This window comes from Gorilla gorilla, chromosome 1, assembly GCF_029281585.2.
Source record: "Gorilla gorilla gorilla isolate KB3781 chromosome 1, NHGRI_mGorGor1-v2.1_pri, whole genome shotgun sequence".
NCBI lineage: Eukaryota > Metazoa > Chordata > Mammalia > Primates > Hominidae > Gorilla > Gorilla gorilla.
Window position 1 is genome coordinate 129,330,291 of NC_073224.2, and position 17,317 is coordinate 129,347,607.

The 17,317-nt window shown below is 41.7% G+C and overlaps 2 protein-coding genes across 2 annotated transcripts in view; one reads left to right on the forward strand and one right to left on the reverse strand.

Annotated features, from left to right (window-relative positions):
- GSTM2 (glutathione S-transferase mu 2) overlaps positions 1–17,317 on the reverse strand; it is a 1,178,915-nt gene that overhangs the window by 95,559 nt on the left and 1,066,039 nt on the right. The window lies entirely within an intron of this gene.
- Positions 1–17,317, forward strand: part of LOC129525208 (sortilin-like) — a 55,772-nt gene that overhangs the window by 34,565 nt on the left and 3,890 nt on the right. Inside the window, exons 4-7 of the mRNA XM_055354193.2 lie at positions 7,918–8,020; positions 8,854–9,018; positions 12,373–12,446; positions 15,852–15,901. Of these exons, the coding sequence (XP_055210168.2) occupies positions 7,918–8,020; positions 8,854–9,018; positions 12,373–12,446; positions 15,852–15,901 (392 nt within the window). The remainder of the gene's footprint in view (positions 1–7,917; positions 8,021–8,853; positions 9,019–12,372; positions 12,447–15,851; positions 15,902–17,317) is intronic.

Below are 17,317 nucleotides of genomic sequence, written 5' to 3' on the forward strand. Positions count from 1 at the left end.
TATAAGGAATATTAATTTTATAATGGATTATAGAGTATGTTTGTCTCTCACTTGCACATATGAAGTTAAAGAAATAAACTAGCTACAATTAAGATGATAATTTGATTTTTGGCAACTAAAAGATATTTTCCATCTTTTTGTTTTATGATGTCTTGAGTCCAACTTTTCATTGTATAATTTACTTAGTGAAGCAAATGTAGGCATTATTCTACACCAATGTTATATACCTAATTATTAATATCACAAAGACTGCTGGGCTATTTTATTCCTGGTGTTTCTATTGAGAATTGCTCAAATTTCCCTATTAAGAGGTTTTGCATTAAAATATATTACATAGTCAATGTAAGTTTTTCAGAATGTTACTTGAGATTTTTTAAAAAGGATAACTTAAAGGTATACAATGCAAAGTGCTGCTAGTGCAGTAAACCAGCTTCTTCAAGGCATGTTGTGTAACAACCTTTTTAATGATATGCTCAGTTCAGTTTTCACTGCAGTAGATTGTTAACAATGACTGCATATTTCAGTTACAAGCTTGGGATAAACTCCATTTACAACATATATTTTCTTGCTTTTTTTTTTTTTAAAGAAAAAGTATATTAAAATGTGATGATGGCGTTTTACCTTTAATACAACTTCACTTCTATACACGTAAAGTTGTCATTCAGAGTAAGATGAAGACCCACAAATACATATTCATGTTCCTTCTGATTAAAAGTTCTGTGATTTTTTTATTCACAATATCTTACTCTCTTTATTTTCCCACTTGTAGTTTCAAAATTTCTACAGAAAACATGTATCCTTTCCCAATAATGATAAAACACAACATAGTTAAATAAAAACACAAGGTAATATCAGACAGTGGGGGAAAAAGACACTGAAATATTGGGAATTAAGTTTATTATGAATTCAAATCTTGCCAGTATTACCCAGCAGTAGTTTCAGGTCCATGATTATTTTGATACATTTTAATAAACTACATTCTCCCTGTTGATCTTTTACCTGGAAATCTCAGTGCAGTTGGTTGTCATTATTAGTGATAGTTATGTTCTGTAAAGTTGTCATGAATATTGAATTAGTTAATAGTGAACCATTGCTCCTAGGGGGACATATAGGGTTAGGTTTCTGCAAACTTCTGGTCACAGCACTCATTTTCACCAAATGATCAATACATAACTTTGCTTTATGTGTGTTTCTGTTTAAAGATACCTTATTTAATGTGTATTATTGATTCATTAACACTGAATTCACGGCCAATAGCACTAGAACTCTTGCCCAAACAAGGCTTGTCTCATATACTCGTATTTCCTCCATGAGGCACATCAAAGTCTTCTTGTGTTTAGGAACACTAAACAGCTTGTTGACACTGCTCTTGGAGGCTATTTAAACAGAAAAAGTACCCCCCCAAAAAAAGCATAAACTTGCAAAAACCTAAGTAGAAAAAAACTAAGTAGACCGTGAAAAGGACACTTATTTATAGTATTAGAACTGAACACAAAGGCAAAGCATCACCTTGTTTGACCTCAGCTGGGAATGGGTACACTGGGTGACTCACATTTTTGCTGCTCTATGAATGTCTATAAATGACTGGCAAGGCACCATGAGTACTGATTTGAGGATTACAAATAAATTTAAGAAGGTAAACAAATTTACAAATATAGAATCCATGAATAATGAAGATTGTATAAGCTTTCTCAATTAGTAAAAACCACAAAACAATAATATTTTTAAGAGTTTACCATCATCCTTGTTACTTTTATGTTATAATTTATAGTGGCTTAGTCATGGCAAAATGAACAAAAGAAAATGGGTAGAAGCAGAAAGAGTTTTTGAGGTGCATGCTTGAAAAAGCCTACATAGCTGTTAATGAAACTTAAAGATGATTCTGGTGAAGGCTCAGAAAGAAAAGAGGAGGGCTGTAGAGAAAACTTCCATCTTAGAGAATACCTAAGTAATCCATGGTAGAATATTCGTAAAAATGTGGACCACAAAGGCCATTATGATGGGTTTCTGGCAGAAATGAGGAACTTGTTATTGGACAGTAGAGAAAAAGCAATCCTTGTTATAAAGTGGCAGAGAACTAGGCTGAATTGTGTTCATGTTCTAGTGTTTTGTGGAAAGTAGAACTTGCAAGCAATGAAATTGCGTATTTAGCTAAAACAATATCTAAGTAAAATGTTGAAGTTGCAGCTTGGTTCCTCCTGACTGCTCGTAGTAAAATGTGGGAAAAGAGAAATGACTTAAAGACAGAATTATTAAGCAAGAAGAAAGTAGTACTAAAAGATTTGGAAAATTCTCAGTCTATCTAAATTGCACAGACTGCAATAATAGGATGTGAATAATTAGGATGTGGCCAAGTGATCATTTGATAAAGAGATTAGCATAGGTGTAAACTAAGAACTCAATCAGTCACCCCAACAGGAAAACTGCCAGTTTGAACCCAATGAGGGAAGGCTTTCAGATTTCAAGGACCACAGAGCTATTCAGTTGCGTATGTGTGCTCTTCTTTAAGACAAGGCCATTCAGGGATCACCAAGGCTGCCTCCTCAATTTCAAAAGAAGGGACCATCACCCAAAGCCATGGGAGAAGGGCCACCCAGATCCTTGCGGGCCTACCCCCTTTCTGGCAAGGCTGCAGAGCAAGAACACAATCCCAGCGTGTCTGGGAAGAGGAGGGACCCCCTCCCCAATATTGGACCTGTAGGACAGAGCATAGAGCCAAAGAGAATTGTTTTCAAGCTTTAATATCTAGGCCAGGCGCAGTGGCTCATACTTGTAATCCCAGCACTTTGGGAGGCTGAGGTGGAAGGATTGCTTGGGGCCAGGGGTTTGAGACCAGCCTGGGCAACATAGTGAGACCCATCTCTACCAAAAAAAAAAAAAAATTTAGTGTGGTGGCACATGACTGTAGTCCTAGCTACTTGGGAGGCTAAGGCAGAAGAATTGCTTGAGCTCAGGAGTTCTAGGCTATAGTGAGCTATGATCTCATCATTGCACCCCAGCCTGGGTGGCAGAGCAAGACCCTCTCTTTATTTATTTATTTTTGACACAGGGTCTTACACTGTTGCCCAGGCTGGAGTGCAGTGGCATGATCACGGCTCATTGTGGCTTTGAGCTCCTGGGCTCAAGTGATCCTCCTGCCTCAGCCTCCCAAGTGGCTGGGACTACAGGCTGGAAACCACCATGCTCAACTAAATTTTGTATACTTTGTAGAGATGGGTTTTCACTAAGTTGCCTTTGGGAGGCCGAGGTGGGAGGATGCCCAGCCTTAAGACCTACTCTTTAAAAATAACTAAATAAATATATCTCATGAAGTTTGCCTGTATTTTAGACTTATTTGGAGTCACCTTTCATCTTTTCCATTTCCCTTTTTTGGAATGGAAATGTCTATACTGTGCCTGTCCCACCATTGTATTTTGGAAGTGCATAACTTGTTTGGTTTCACAGGTACACAACTGAAGAGCAGTTTGCTTCAAGATGAATCATACCTTGAGTCTCACCTTTGTCTGATATAGATGATATTTAGATGACACTTTCAATTTTAGACTTTAGAGTTGATGCTGGAACAAGTTAAGACTTTAGGCCAGACGCGGTAACTCATGCCTGTAATCCCAGCACTTAGGGAGGCCTAGGAGGGTGGATCATCTGAGGTCAGGAGTTCGAGACCAGCCTGGCCAACATGGAGAAACCCTGTCTCTACTAAAAATACAAAAATTAGCTGGGTGTGGTGGCACATACCTGTAATCCCAGCTACTTGGGAGGCTGAGGCAGGAGAACCGCTTGAACCTGGGAGACAGAGGTTGCAGTGAGCCGAGATCATGCCATTGCACTCCAGCCTGGGTAACAAGAGTGGAACTCTGTCTCAAAAAAATAAAATAAAATAAAAAGGCTTTTGAGGCTGCTGGGATGTAATGAATGTATTTTGCATGTGAGAAGGACATGAGTTTGGAGGAATGGAGTGGAGGGGCAGGGTGGGGGTGTCAGGATGCCGTACACTGAATGTTTATGTTCCCTCTGAACTCATATGTTGAAATTTTAACCCCTAGTGCGATGGTATTAGGAGGTGGGACCTTCGGTAAGTGATTAGGTCATAAGGGCAGAACCTTCACCAGTGGGATTAGTCCCCTTATAAGAGAGACCCCGAGAGCTCCCTTGCCCCTTCTGTCATGTACGGTTACAGTGACAAGAGGGTAATCTGTGAAGCAGGAAGCAGACCCTCACCAGACAGCACATCTGCTGGCACCTTCATCTTGGACTTCTCAGCCTCCAGAACAGTGAGAAATGAATTTCTGCTGTTTATAAGCCACCCAGTTTATAATATTCTTTTATAGCAGCCCTAGCTAAAATAAGCTCTATTCCAAATATATTTGTATTTTAGCATTATTTTCTTGAGTTATAAACATGTGCATGTTTACACCGTGGATACATGCAAAAATGATCATTTATTTTTGGTAACCAGAAAATGGATATTAGTGTTGATGCATAGAATTGTTATTAAAAAGACTTGTTTCTTTTTTTTTTCTTTTTTTTTTTTTTTTGAGACGGAGTCTCGCTCTGTCGCCCAGGCTGCAGTGCAGTGGCACGATCTCGGCTCACTGCAACCTCTGCCTCCCGGGGTCAAGCAATTCTCTGCCTCAGCCTCCTGAGTAGCAGGGATTTCAGGCGCGTGCCACCACGCCTGGCTAATTTTTGTGTTTTTAGTAGAGACAGGGTTTCACCATCTTGGCCAGGCTCGTCTTGAACTCCTGACCTTTTGATCCACCTGCCTTGGCCTCCCAAAGTACTGGGATTACAGGCGTGAGCCACCACGCCCGGCCAAAAAGACTTGTTTCTAAAGCAGTTGGTTTCACAGTGTTTTAACTGTTTACTTATCATTCGACGGCTGTTCATAACACTATTATCATATGGAATTTGAAAATTAGATTTATCAAAGTTGCTTCATCAATTACCTCTTCATGACATATGCTGATAGAAAATAAAGTGCTAGGATCATGCCTCTAATTCTAGAGCTTTGGGAGGCCAAGGTGGGAAGATTGCTTGAGGCCAGGAGTTTGAGACCATACATATCTTCATGATATGTATGCTGATAGAAAATAAAGCTACATTTAAATAAAGCATTATGTTAAAAAATATACCCCTGGGCCCAAAGTGGCCTTGCTAGAACCCTACTTAAGTCCCAGCAGGTTGATACTAGTTCATTTTCTCCATTTATTTAACTGACTAAAGTACCAGAGTGCTGTAGCAGGTGATTTTTTGTTTTGCTCATGCTGGTTTCTTTTTTTGAAGGGCAGGGATGTGTTTGTTGTGCCAAGTTCTTAAAAAGCAAGCAGGCTTGCCAACAGGTTTGTGGAGATTCTCTGGGGATGTCATGAAGGAGGACCAATTTGTAAACTAGTACTAATCAGGCTGCTTCAACCCCTTTGGAAAATTTACAGAGCTGTTGATGATACATGCATTGTAGAGCTGGGAATTGTTTATGCACATCTCTTGGCCAGCTGTCAGGAAGATAAGAGCTGATCTACTGCAAAGCCAAAGAAAGGGTAATATAATATAGGACTCTGTTGGGTGGCGCCCAATTGTATTTCATTTATCTAGGAATTTTCTGTGTGTGTGTATGTACTTAAGGAAGGATAGAGTCATTCAGACAACTTAGACATATGTAGTTTGTTTCAGCATATTATCAGGGACCTCTACATACACACATGGATACTTCCCTTCTGTCTCCAACTTTCTCTTAGCTGATCTCTTCTGCCAGGTCATAAGCCCCCAGCAAGATAGAGGAAGACCCCAGTTTGTAAGGGAAAAAATCCTCACAGATAATTAAAAGTTATCTCCAGTTTAGGGCTAAAGGTTCAGAGAATTGGACTATAGTTTCAATTTTGCCCTTAATTAACTAGTTGACTTTTGATAAATTGCCTTCCCTTGCAACTCCTCATCTGTGAAATGAGGGAGTTGGACAAGATGTTCACTTCAGCCCCTTACACTGCTCATGGTTCTGCAATTCTTTATTTGTTGAGGCCGCTACCAAAACCTGTAACATCATTTACATCATGTACGTTCAAGCTTCACTTATTGATGGGGATACATTCTGCGAAGTGCATCATTAGGTGATTTCATTATTGTGCAAACATCACAGAGTGTACTTACTCACACCTGGACAGTATAGCCTGCTACACACCACAGCTATATGGTATAACTTCTTGTTCCTAGGCAACAAACCTGTAGAGCATGTTACTGTACTGAATTCTGTAGGCAGCTGTAACACAGTACTAAGTATTTGTATATCTAAGCATAGAAAAAGGCATGGTAACAATATGGTTTCATAATCTGGACTCACCATCATATAAACAGTCCATTGGTAACCAAAACATCTTCATGCAACACATAACTATATTCTATCATTGAAGACCACTGCAGATTACATTTATCTGTGTGCAAAAATTTGCAGTGCACAGCAGTCTTCGTTGATGGATACTTAAATTTAATGAACATTAAGATTTAGCATTGTGTATTGTGTAGGAGAGCTATACATAGTATTAAACCTGTCAGGGTTAGACAGCTATGGAATTTTTGCTTTTATTTTCCAGAATCTAAACATGGATTCGAATACTTCTCAAAGATATTGTTGGAATGAACTTTTGGAAAAAGCTTGGAAACTCTGAGAGTTGAGATTAAGTTCGTTTGTTTTTCCTAGCTGTATTTCATGTACTGAGTGCCTTACAGACTTGTGCCTAGGGATGGTAACTTCTACGGGGAAAAACTTCAAGAACTTGCTACAACTTCATTTACAGCTTTATCATAACTACTGTGGATTAATAGATTAGTTAGAAGCCTTTGGGAGCACTTTGCATAGATCTCACCTTAAACTAACCTGAATAATAAGGGAATAGTTGATTCTGTAACTAAGTACAGAGGAATGACAGGCTTCAGGGTCAATTCAATTCAGTGTCATAGGCTCTGCTTCTCAGGTATTCTGAAATTACCTTCTCTGTGCTCCCATTGTGACAGAATGATGATAGCAGTCTTTACTGTGTGTTCACATATTGCATCATTGGGGTTTCTCAACCTTAGTACTCTTGACATTGGGGCCAGGTAATTCTTTATTATTGTGGGACTGTCCTGTGCCTTGTAGGATGTTTGGCAACATCGCTGGCCACTACCCACTTAATGCCAGTAGCGCCTCAGCCCTGCATTGTGATAATCAAAAATGTCTGTAGGACCGGGCGCAGTGGCTCACGCCTGTAATCCCAGCACTTTGGGAGGCCGAGGCGGGCGGATCACTTTGAGCTTGGGAGTCAAGACCAGCCTGAGCAATGTGGTGAAACCCCGTCTCTACTTAAAATACAAAAATTAGCCAGGCGTGGTGACACGGACCTGTAATTCCAGCTACTCAGGAGGCTGAGGCTGGAGAATCACTTGAGCCTGGGAATTGCACCACTGAGCTGAGATTGCATCACTGCACTCCAGCCTGGGTAACAGAGTGTGATCTTGTCTCAAAGGGAAAAAAAAAGTCTGCAAACATTACCAAATGTTTCTTGGGGGACAAAAGCACCCTGATTGAGAACTGCTGGTCTGAAGGAATATAGACCATTTTATCAGGTGGCTATCATAAGTGGGAGGCAGTGTGCTTCCTAGAAGACCCCAAATTTCCCACCCACCTTTTATCTCCCATTGGCTCATCCTGAGTCACTCCCCGATTCCTGAACCCCCATCACTGGTGAGCGGGTTGCGGGGTTGGGGGGGGGTGGTGGAATGTTCTTCGGACTCACCAGGGCACCTCTGGAGCTAGGAATGTGGCTATTCAGGGTGAGCCGAGTCTCTCAGCATGATTGGTGGAAAGGGAGAATGAAAGCTGAGTAGGAACTCAGTAATATCCATGACCACTGCACCCTAAATTTGCCCTTTTTTTCTTCCTCTCAGTGAGGATTATGGGAAGAACTTTAAGGATATTACAAATCTCATCAATAACACCTTTATTCGGACTGAATTTGGCATGGCTATTGGTCCTGAGAACTCTGGAAAGGTGAGACTCATTCTTGTATACATAAAGCTTGTGCTTGATACCACATGCAGAGCTGTCAGGTATTAGTATTGGCATGGTCCAGTGATTCACAGTAATGTATTTTAGTTTAGTATTGCTATATTTATATTTTAAAATTAAACACAATTTTTTTAAGGGTCTCACTCTGTCTCCCAGGCTGGAGTGCAGTGATACCATCACGGCTCGCTGCAGCCTTGACCTTCCAGGCTCAAGGGATCCTCCCACCTCAGTCACTTGAGTAGCTGGGACTACAGGCTCTTGCCACCACTCCTGGGTAATTTTTGTATTTTTTTGTAGAGGGTTTTGCCATGTTGCTCAGGCTGGTCTTGAACTCCTGGGCTCAAGCAATCCACCCACCTCAGCCCCTGAAGTGCTGGGATTACAGGCATGAGCCACTGTGCCTGCCTTAAACACAATTTAATATCGATCATATAAGAATGGAACTCTGAGCACACAGGTTTATTTGTTTTTGTTCCCCACCCAAGGTGCACCAAAGCCCTTAATTATGCAGCAGTTGCTTAACATTACAATGTATATAACCTATGACAACATTTTAGTTTTTTGGAAAACTAATCTCAGTTAGCCTAATCTAGGCTTGAACCCACAGATATGATGTCCCAGCTCAGTTCAGGGTGTTATTTTTTTATAAGAATAAGACCCAAGGGGTAGAGTGGAACAACTAATCAGTTTTTATAACTCTTCTTATTTCTAGAACTAAAATTTCTTAACTAATGTCTGGTGAAAATGGTGTAAGAACTCCTGTGCTTGCATAGATAGTATCATACCCTGAATCAGATCTTTCCTCTTCCTATCAGGTGGTATTAACAGCAGAGGTGTCTGGAGGAAGTCGTGGAGGAAGAATCTTCAGATCATCAGATTTTGCGAAGAATTTTGTGCAAACAGATCTCCCTTTTCATCCTCTCACTCAGATGATGTATAGCCCTCAGAATTCTGACTATCTTTTAGCTCTCAGCACTGAAGTAAGTCCAGTTGAGGAACATGGTTTGCCTTTTGCATTTTATAGTCTCAAATGTACTGTCTTAGAAGGATCCTTTAGGAAATGCTTTTAATATTGGACTTCTTTCGAGTCTCCTTATGACATGAAGTATGTATTTTTTTAACGTTTTTTCCTATTTGGTAAAGGACACGATTCCCACATGCTATCTATTCCAGGTAAGTGTGATGCCTAGTTGTCACTGTAATTTTTTTAAGTGACTAAATGTGTGGTATTGGAGTAATGAACTAGAAAACAGTTTAATTTAATCATTCTTGTGCTACAAGGGACAAGCATAAATTGTCAAACTCCTGATGTTGTCATTGTTCCTTTTCTATGATCAAACAACATCTTTCTAATTTTTTTCTTTTTTGTTATGTCCTCAGTTTATAAAACATACTGATTTCTGTCTTTGACACTCATGTATTAAATATCCAAAGTCTTAAATCCCTGTGCTCCCTACCACGTTCCTATACTTTCCCCAGAAACCAGTGTGTTTCCCTAACCCTCCCACTTCTCAAAGTTCTCTGAGGAACACATTCAGCTTCTCCTTTCCTGTAGGACCAGTCTCCTTTACTGTGGTTAAGGGCCCAAAGTGGCTGAGTTGCTAGACTATAATAATCAGAATTATACTTTACATTTTTATGGCCTTCTCTCATCAGATAGAAACACCTGAGGAGCTAGTTCAAGAGGCACACATCCCTTTGCCCAAACCCAGATATAATAAATCAATGACTTCTGTTGTGGGGTGGCTAATGTTTTTAACAGGCTCCCCAGCTGAGCCTGAGCACCAAAGTTTGAGAGTCATTGCTGTACTGACTGTTTTGGGGTCCGAAACAAGATCATCAACTGTGAACAAGTCAGGCTGAGCAAAGGATGACATAGGAGGACGAAGGGCACTGGAAGAGAGGTCTGGGTTCTGGGCTTTCTGTGGGGAGATTTTTGAGCAGAGGTGAGGCTGAGGGGCACCAGGAGGGCCAGAGTTATGTTTTTTTTGCTTTTTTTTTTTTTTTTTTTTTTTTTTTTTTGAGACAGAGTTTTGCTCTTCTTGCCCAGGCTGGAGTGCAATGGCGCAATCTGGTCTCACTGCAACCTCCACCTCCCGGGTACAAGTGCTTCTCCTGCCTCAGCCTCCAGAGTAGCCGAGATTACAGGCATGTGCACCCAGGCCCAGCTAATTTTTTTGTATTTTTAGTAGAGACAGGGTTTCACCATGTTGGCCAGGCTGGTCTCGAACTCCTGACCTCAGGTGATCTGCCCGCCTCGGCCTCCCAAAGTGCTGGGATTACAGGTGTGAGCCACTGTGTCCGGCCTCAGAGTTATGCTTAGCAGTGTAGGCCAGAGGAAGGAAACTAGCTTGCAGGGGAGTAAGCTTCAGATCTTAGAACAACAATTCCTGGAAATTGGCCTCCAGCAGCTTAAGCTGAAAGCACTACAAGGGAGCAAGGAGTGAACAGACCCATAGAGCTCCCCTTTGACTACTGCATCTTCCTTACCAAGTGTCTCAGGGTTATTAAAACAGCACTGTCCTCAGGAAGAGACAGATACGATCTGCTTCTGTACCTGAAATTTCTTCCATTTAAGGGTAAGTCTGAAGTACATATAATTGGGATGGGGAAGAGGGACCAATTTGTACTAAAGTGCAAATCAGTGGTATCAAATTCTGCCTTGTCTTTATAAGTAGAATTAGGTAAATTAGAAATGCTAGGATGTGAGTATTACCAGGGGAGAAAAAGTTAGAGGAGAATGGTGGGTGAGAGTACAGGAGTACTGAACATAAATTCTGCCTAAGTAAGTTACATTTAATTTCAGCTAGACTAGGACATCTCTGTCCCATCTCCACTGAGGCGGAGCTCAGTAAGCTCACATTGCCGGTGTAATGTTGTCAGTCAGAATTTTGTTAAGTCTCTGCTACATTTCAAACTATTGGCCAATCCCTCCTTTTGAGAACTCTAATTGTTTGGCTTCTGTGACATTATTCCTTTTAGTTCCTTCCTTAACCTCCTTTCAGCCTACCCTTAAATGCCTACTCATTTCACTGAGCATTCTCTTCCACTCTTACCATTTAGCTGCCACCACCTATAATGTATAAGATTTTCAAATCCTTATCTCTAGCCCTGGCTTTCCCCTAATGCATCATATTCCTGTCTTGCTGCCCCCTGAATATCTCTAGCTGGATGTTCCACAAGCACCTTAAATCAACTTAAAACTGAGCTTCCTCCCTACTCTTCTCTCAGACCTGATCTTCTTCCCTTAATCCTTATACTAGTTAATGATATCACAATGCATCCTATATCCCAACCAGGAAACTAGAGTGACCAACTTACATGCATGTGCATGCACGTGCGTACACACACACACACACACACACACACCCCCCTACCTCTCATCCTGCCCTGCAGGAGAAGTCATCCAGTTCTACTATGCTAGCTTCTAAATTCTTGCAGAGCCTGTTCCTCATGGCCAGTGTTCAAGACCTCATTAGCTCTTACCGAACTAATGTGGCAGTCATTCACTGCTTTTCCTTGCCTCTAGTCTGGACCCTCTGAAATCCATCTTTCCCATTCACGTCCAAGTACTCCACCTAAGAAAGTGAAACGGACTGTGTCATCCTCCTGCTTAGCACACATTCCTCCTGAGAGCACCTCATATGCAATAAACCCTGGAGTCCTTACCATGGCACAGAAGGAAGGCTCTCTGTGAGCTGGCCTCACCTTTCTGCCTAGCGTTAGTTCCTCATTTGCTTACCTTGGAATTTGCACTCAAGTAATGCCTGATGGCTTTTAGCTCCCTGCACACACTGCAGGGTTTATGACCTCCTTGCGTTTGCTAATACTAGTCTCTCTTTGTGCAGCAACACCTCATCTCCCTGTTTGCCTTCTTTTGGTCCCACTGCTCATCATTTAAAACTCAGTGCACCTGTCTTCTTCAGGACACCATCTCTGATGCAGTGTTCGTCCTCTCCTCACTTCTATACTAGACCATATTTTATAACTCTGCATAGTGTTGAACTTTCTTCTTATCTATGCGCCTTGTTAAACTGTGAGCCCCTTCTCTCAGCAGGGAGTGTGTCTTATTCATCTTTGTATCCCCAGTGCAACATCTGGTACAGTGCCTGGCACATAATAGGCACTTCATACGCATTTGTTATTCTGAACTTCCAAGACCCCAAAAGGGCCCAGATAAACCATGTGTGTGTCTGTGGAGCTCGGGCAGCTCTGATGGAGCTTCAGTGTGTGTTTTTCCTGTCCTGAATGATTGGATATGAAATATTAAAGGTCATACAAGCAACCACACAGGATAAAGCTAGAATTTTGATAAGTCATTTATAATCTTTCAGAATGGCCTGTGGGTGTCCAAGAATTTTGGGGGAAAATGGGAAGAAATCCACAAAGCAGTATGTTTGGCCAAATGGTGAGTAACAGAAGACTCCATCTGTGCAGAGCCCTAAACCCTTCCTGATAGCGCTGCCAAAAATCACATGAATAAATATTGAGCACTTACTGTGTGCCAAGTACTCTTCAGGGTGCCATAAGAGATGTTGGGGAGGGGTGTGACACAGGCCTTGACCTGGAGGAGCTTCTCATTCCACTGGAAAAGAAGACTTGGTCTCACTTAAATGTTAGAACATAAAGTATAAAACAAGGCAGGTGACTGAGTTGCTGCTGCCTGCCCAGGGTTCATTCTCCATGAATGGTGACATCAATTAAAATACAATAAAATATAGCTTTAATTTAGGGATTTAAATACTTCTCCATGCCCAGATTTACCCTCTTGTCTAGAGTTCCATTTCAGTCATGTAGAACATGGCAAGGAATCAGGAAGAAAGCTGAAAGAGCTTCCAGACTCCTGAAGTCACATTGCGCACCAAAACTCATTCACTTTTCTCGGAGAGATTCCCTGCCCCTCCGGGTGCCTGCTTAAGGAGGATGAAGTGGAGGGAGCTCTTACTTGGGAGTCTCGTCACCTTTGTTCTGTCCTCACTCTGCTGCTAGTCAGGGGCTCAACCTTTCTGGGCTTTAGTTTTTTCCTTTTGTGAAAGGAGGCTTATTTGGAGAATGTGGGGATGGCTAAGCAAGAACTGAATTAACAGGCTTCATGCCTCCAAAATCTGATTAGGCTCAGAATGTTGTTTAGAGCCTCTTTCTCCTTTCCCTTTGACTAATTTCAGCTAATTTGTGAATCCCAGTTTATAGCAGATTGGTTACAGAGATAGGATATGTAACTGCTGCAATAAGCACGTAACAGCATTAGAATTACAGCCTGAGAGCTGGAAGGAGGTGGAATTACTCTAAAAGAGCAGACAAAAACTTAGAGAATAAACAGTATTAAATTATTTAGTGCTAGATCAAGAAAGTACACCTGTGTTAGTAACTTCTAATGGGAACACTGTGTTATAGTTTGATAGAATTGATGTTCATGATGATGACCCACAATCCGAAGAGTTTCCTGTACTCTAGGAATCAGGAAAGTGTAGAATACAGATTTGAAATATGTCTACCAAGATTGATTAAAATATTAAATATATTGCTTAAATAAAGTAGGCCTTTTATAGAAGTGTTCATGTTCTTGTTCTTAAGATAGGGTATTGCTCTTTTGTCCAGGCTAGAGTACAGTGGCACAGTCATGGCTTACCACAGCCTTGACCTCCTGGACTTAAGTGATCCTTCTGCCTCAGCCTCCCAAGTAGCTGGGACTACAGGCATGTGCCACCATGCCTAGCTAATTTTTGTATTTTTATTTTGTAGAGATAGGGGGTCTCACTATGTTGCCCAGGCTGGTCTCAAACTCCTGTGCTAAAGCAATCCTTCCTCCTCAGCCTCCCAGAGTACTGGGATTATAGGTATGGGCTACCATGCCTAGCCCCAGAAATGTTTTTTTAATGAGGTTTTTATAGCACCACTCTGGTACACATGCCACATTTGCTTTCGTTTTATGTATTCTAATGAATTGTATTTGTACCTTATACAGTTTTATCAGGAAGGAAGGATTTTTTTTTTCTTGAGACGGAGTCTTGCTCTGTTGCCCAGGCTGGGGTGCTGTGGTGCAATCTCGGCTCACTGCAGTCTCCACCTCCCAGGTTCAAGTGATTCTCCTGCCTCAGCCTCCTGAGTAGCTGGGATTACAGGCATGTGCCACCACACCCAGCTAACTTTTGTATTTTTAGTAGCAATGGGGTTTCACCATGTTGGCCAAGCTGGTCTCAAACTCCTGACCTCCTGATCCACCCACCTCAGCCTCCCAAAAGTGCTGGGATTACAGGGCATGAGCCACCGTACCAGGTGGAAGTAATTTTTAAGATAACTAAGTTAAATTGTTTCACTCCTGATGGAACTAAAACATGTAGGTCATGTGTAAATAATTTTTTTTTCTTTTTTTAAGATAAGGCCTGGCTCTGTCACCCAGACTGGGATGTAGTGGCACGATCTCTGCTCATTGCAGCCTCTGCCTCCTGGGCTCAAGTGATCCTCGCACTTCAGCCTTCCCAGTAGCTGGAACTACAGGCATACACCTGGCTAAGTTTTGTTAAATTTTAATCATTAAAACTCATCTTTAGCCAAGTGCAGTGGCTCATACCCATAATCCAAGCACTTTGGGAGGCTGAGATGGAAGGATCGCTTGAGACCAGGAATTCAAGACCAGCCTGGGCAACAGAGTGAGACCCCATCTCTACAAAAAATTAAAGAAAAAAAAAAGCCAAGCATGGTGGTGCACACCTGTAGTCCTCGTTACTCAAGAGAATGAGATGGGAGGATCACTTTAGCGGAGGAGTTCGAGGCTGCAGTGAGCTGTGATTGCACCACTGCACTCCAAACTAGGTGACAGAGCAAGACTCCGTCACTTAAATAAACAAACAAAACCTTATCTTTAAAACTAAAAAGTTATTTTAAAATAGGATTTTGTTTTGTATCCTGTGCAAGGTTTTTACTTTTGTAACATGTTTTTTTTTTTTTGTTTAGTGTCTAAATATGAATAACCAGGATGCTGCTGTTTACTCACCTTTTTAGATCTCTAGTTTCTAGGAATTTACAACCAAAAGTTCTGAAAGAACATGCTCAAAACCAACACCTTTTTTTGGTTGCAATCCAGTAAGTGCCAGGAGGGTCTGAATCTAGTTCCCTGCAAACTCCCTTTCCAGGTTACATTTTAAATAATTCAACCTCTGACCTAGTTGTCTATTTGAGATGGAAGAACTAAATTATTTAACTCATACAAAGCATTGAACTAGATTCTGAAGGGAAACAGCAAAGTATAGTACCTGCCCTGAAGAAGCTAATTTATATAGTAGGAAAGGTAAGGCATATACTATGCAAGTAAAATAAAAAACAGGAGGCAAATGCATGCCAAGTGGCTGTGCAGATGGTACAGTGCTCTAAAACAGAGTTTCTCAACCTCAGCACTAATGACATTTTGGATCAAAGAATTCTTTATTGTGGAGGACTGTCCTGTGCATCATAAAATGTGTAGCAACATCCCTGGCCTCTACCCGGTAGATGCCAATAACACCTCCGCCACCCACCCCTCAGTTGTGATGATCAAAAATGTCAGAGGCAAATGTTGAGAGGGTGAGTAGACCAGCATGACTGCCTGAAAGAGTTCACGTAAAGAAGTGGTGGACTGTAGACAACACATGGGCCGGGCAGTGGGGAGCTTGACAGGCAGAGCTGTGAAGGACCAGGGCTCAGCACCTGAGAAGTGGTGCTTGTCAGTGCCTGTGAATGAAGCTTGTTAGACCTGCTAGGAAGTTTGTGAGTAAGGTCAACACAGTCCTTCAGCAGTCTTAAACCATTTCTTTTCCCCGTTTTTGCCTCATTGTAGGGGATCAGACAACACCATCTTCTTTACAACCTATGCAAATGGCTCCTGCAGTAAGTATATTTTAGTCCCAGAAAATAATGTCCTGTTGTCCATTCATGGTAGAATTTTCTGGGTTGTGTGAGGTAGAAACATAAAAGGTCCCTCCATTCTCCTGAAATTGTAATAGCTAAAGAAAGCTGTTAGTGGTTATTAAAATCTTGAAAGTAAAACCAAATTACTATACTACCCAGATCAAGTAAAAATATAGGCTATACGTAGAGGCAATATTTAATCTTAGCAATGTATTTATGTAAAGCAAATATTATGCTACAGACAATAGCAAATTGAAATGCATGGTTATTTCTACAGGAAAGCAAGGGTTGTGTTTGTGTTTGCAGAAGCAGCTGGCTTCCCAAACTCTGACACAATTTCAAAACAGAAAGCAAAATCTTTCATTTACTCATTCAACAGATATTTGAGCACATATGCTAAACACTGTTCTAAGGATGGAGAGAAGAAAACACCCAAGGCCTGCCCTCATGGAATGTAAATTCAAGAAAACCAAAACTCCAGCTGGGCAAGATGGTTGCATGCCTGCAGTCCCAGCTACTTGGGAGGCTGAGACAGCAGGATTGCTTGAGCCCAGAAGTTCAAGGACAGCTTGGGCAATGTGGCAAGACCCCCAGCCCTTAAAAGAAAAGAAAAGAAAACTCAAGACAATTTAAAATAGGATAAGATAATTCCAAACTGTGCCATGAAGAAAGTAAAGCAGCACGCTGTGGCTTTTTTTTTTTTTGAGACGGAGTCTTGCTCTGTCGCCCAGGCTGGAGTGCAGTGGCGCCATCTCCGCTCACTGCAAGCTCTGCCTCCTGGGTTTACACCATTCTCCTGCCTCAGCCTCCTGTGTAGCTGGGACTACAGACGCCTGTCACCACGCCCGGCTAATTTTTTGTATTTTTAGTAGAGATGGGGTTTCACCGTGTTAGCCAGGGTGGTCTTGAACTCCTGACCTCGTGATCCACCCGGCTCGGCCTCCCAAAGTGCTGGGATTACAGGCGTGAGCCACCGCACCCGTCTGCTGTGGCTTTGATGTTTTTATGAAACACTGTATTAGAATTAAGTAATCTCTTACCTTTCCATTGAGCATAAAATCTGAAATGTATAAAATAAAACACAAATATGAATTGCCTATATCTAATGCTGTATCACTTTTTTTTTTTTTTTTTATGAGATGGAGTCTTGCTCTGTCACACAGGCTGGAGCGCAGTGGCGCGATCTCTGCCCACTGAAAACTCTGTGTCCCGGGTTCACGCCATTCTCCTGCCTCAGCCTCCCGAGTAGCTGGGACTACAGGCGCCCACCACCACGCCTGGCTAAATTTTTTGTATTTTTAGTACAGATGGGGTTTCATGGTGTTAGCCAGTTTGGTCTCTATCTCCTGACCCCGTGATCCGCCCACCTCAGCCTCCCAAAGTGCTGGGATTACA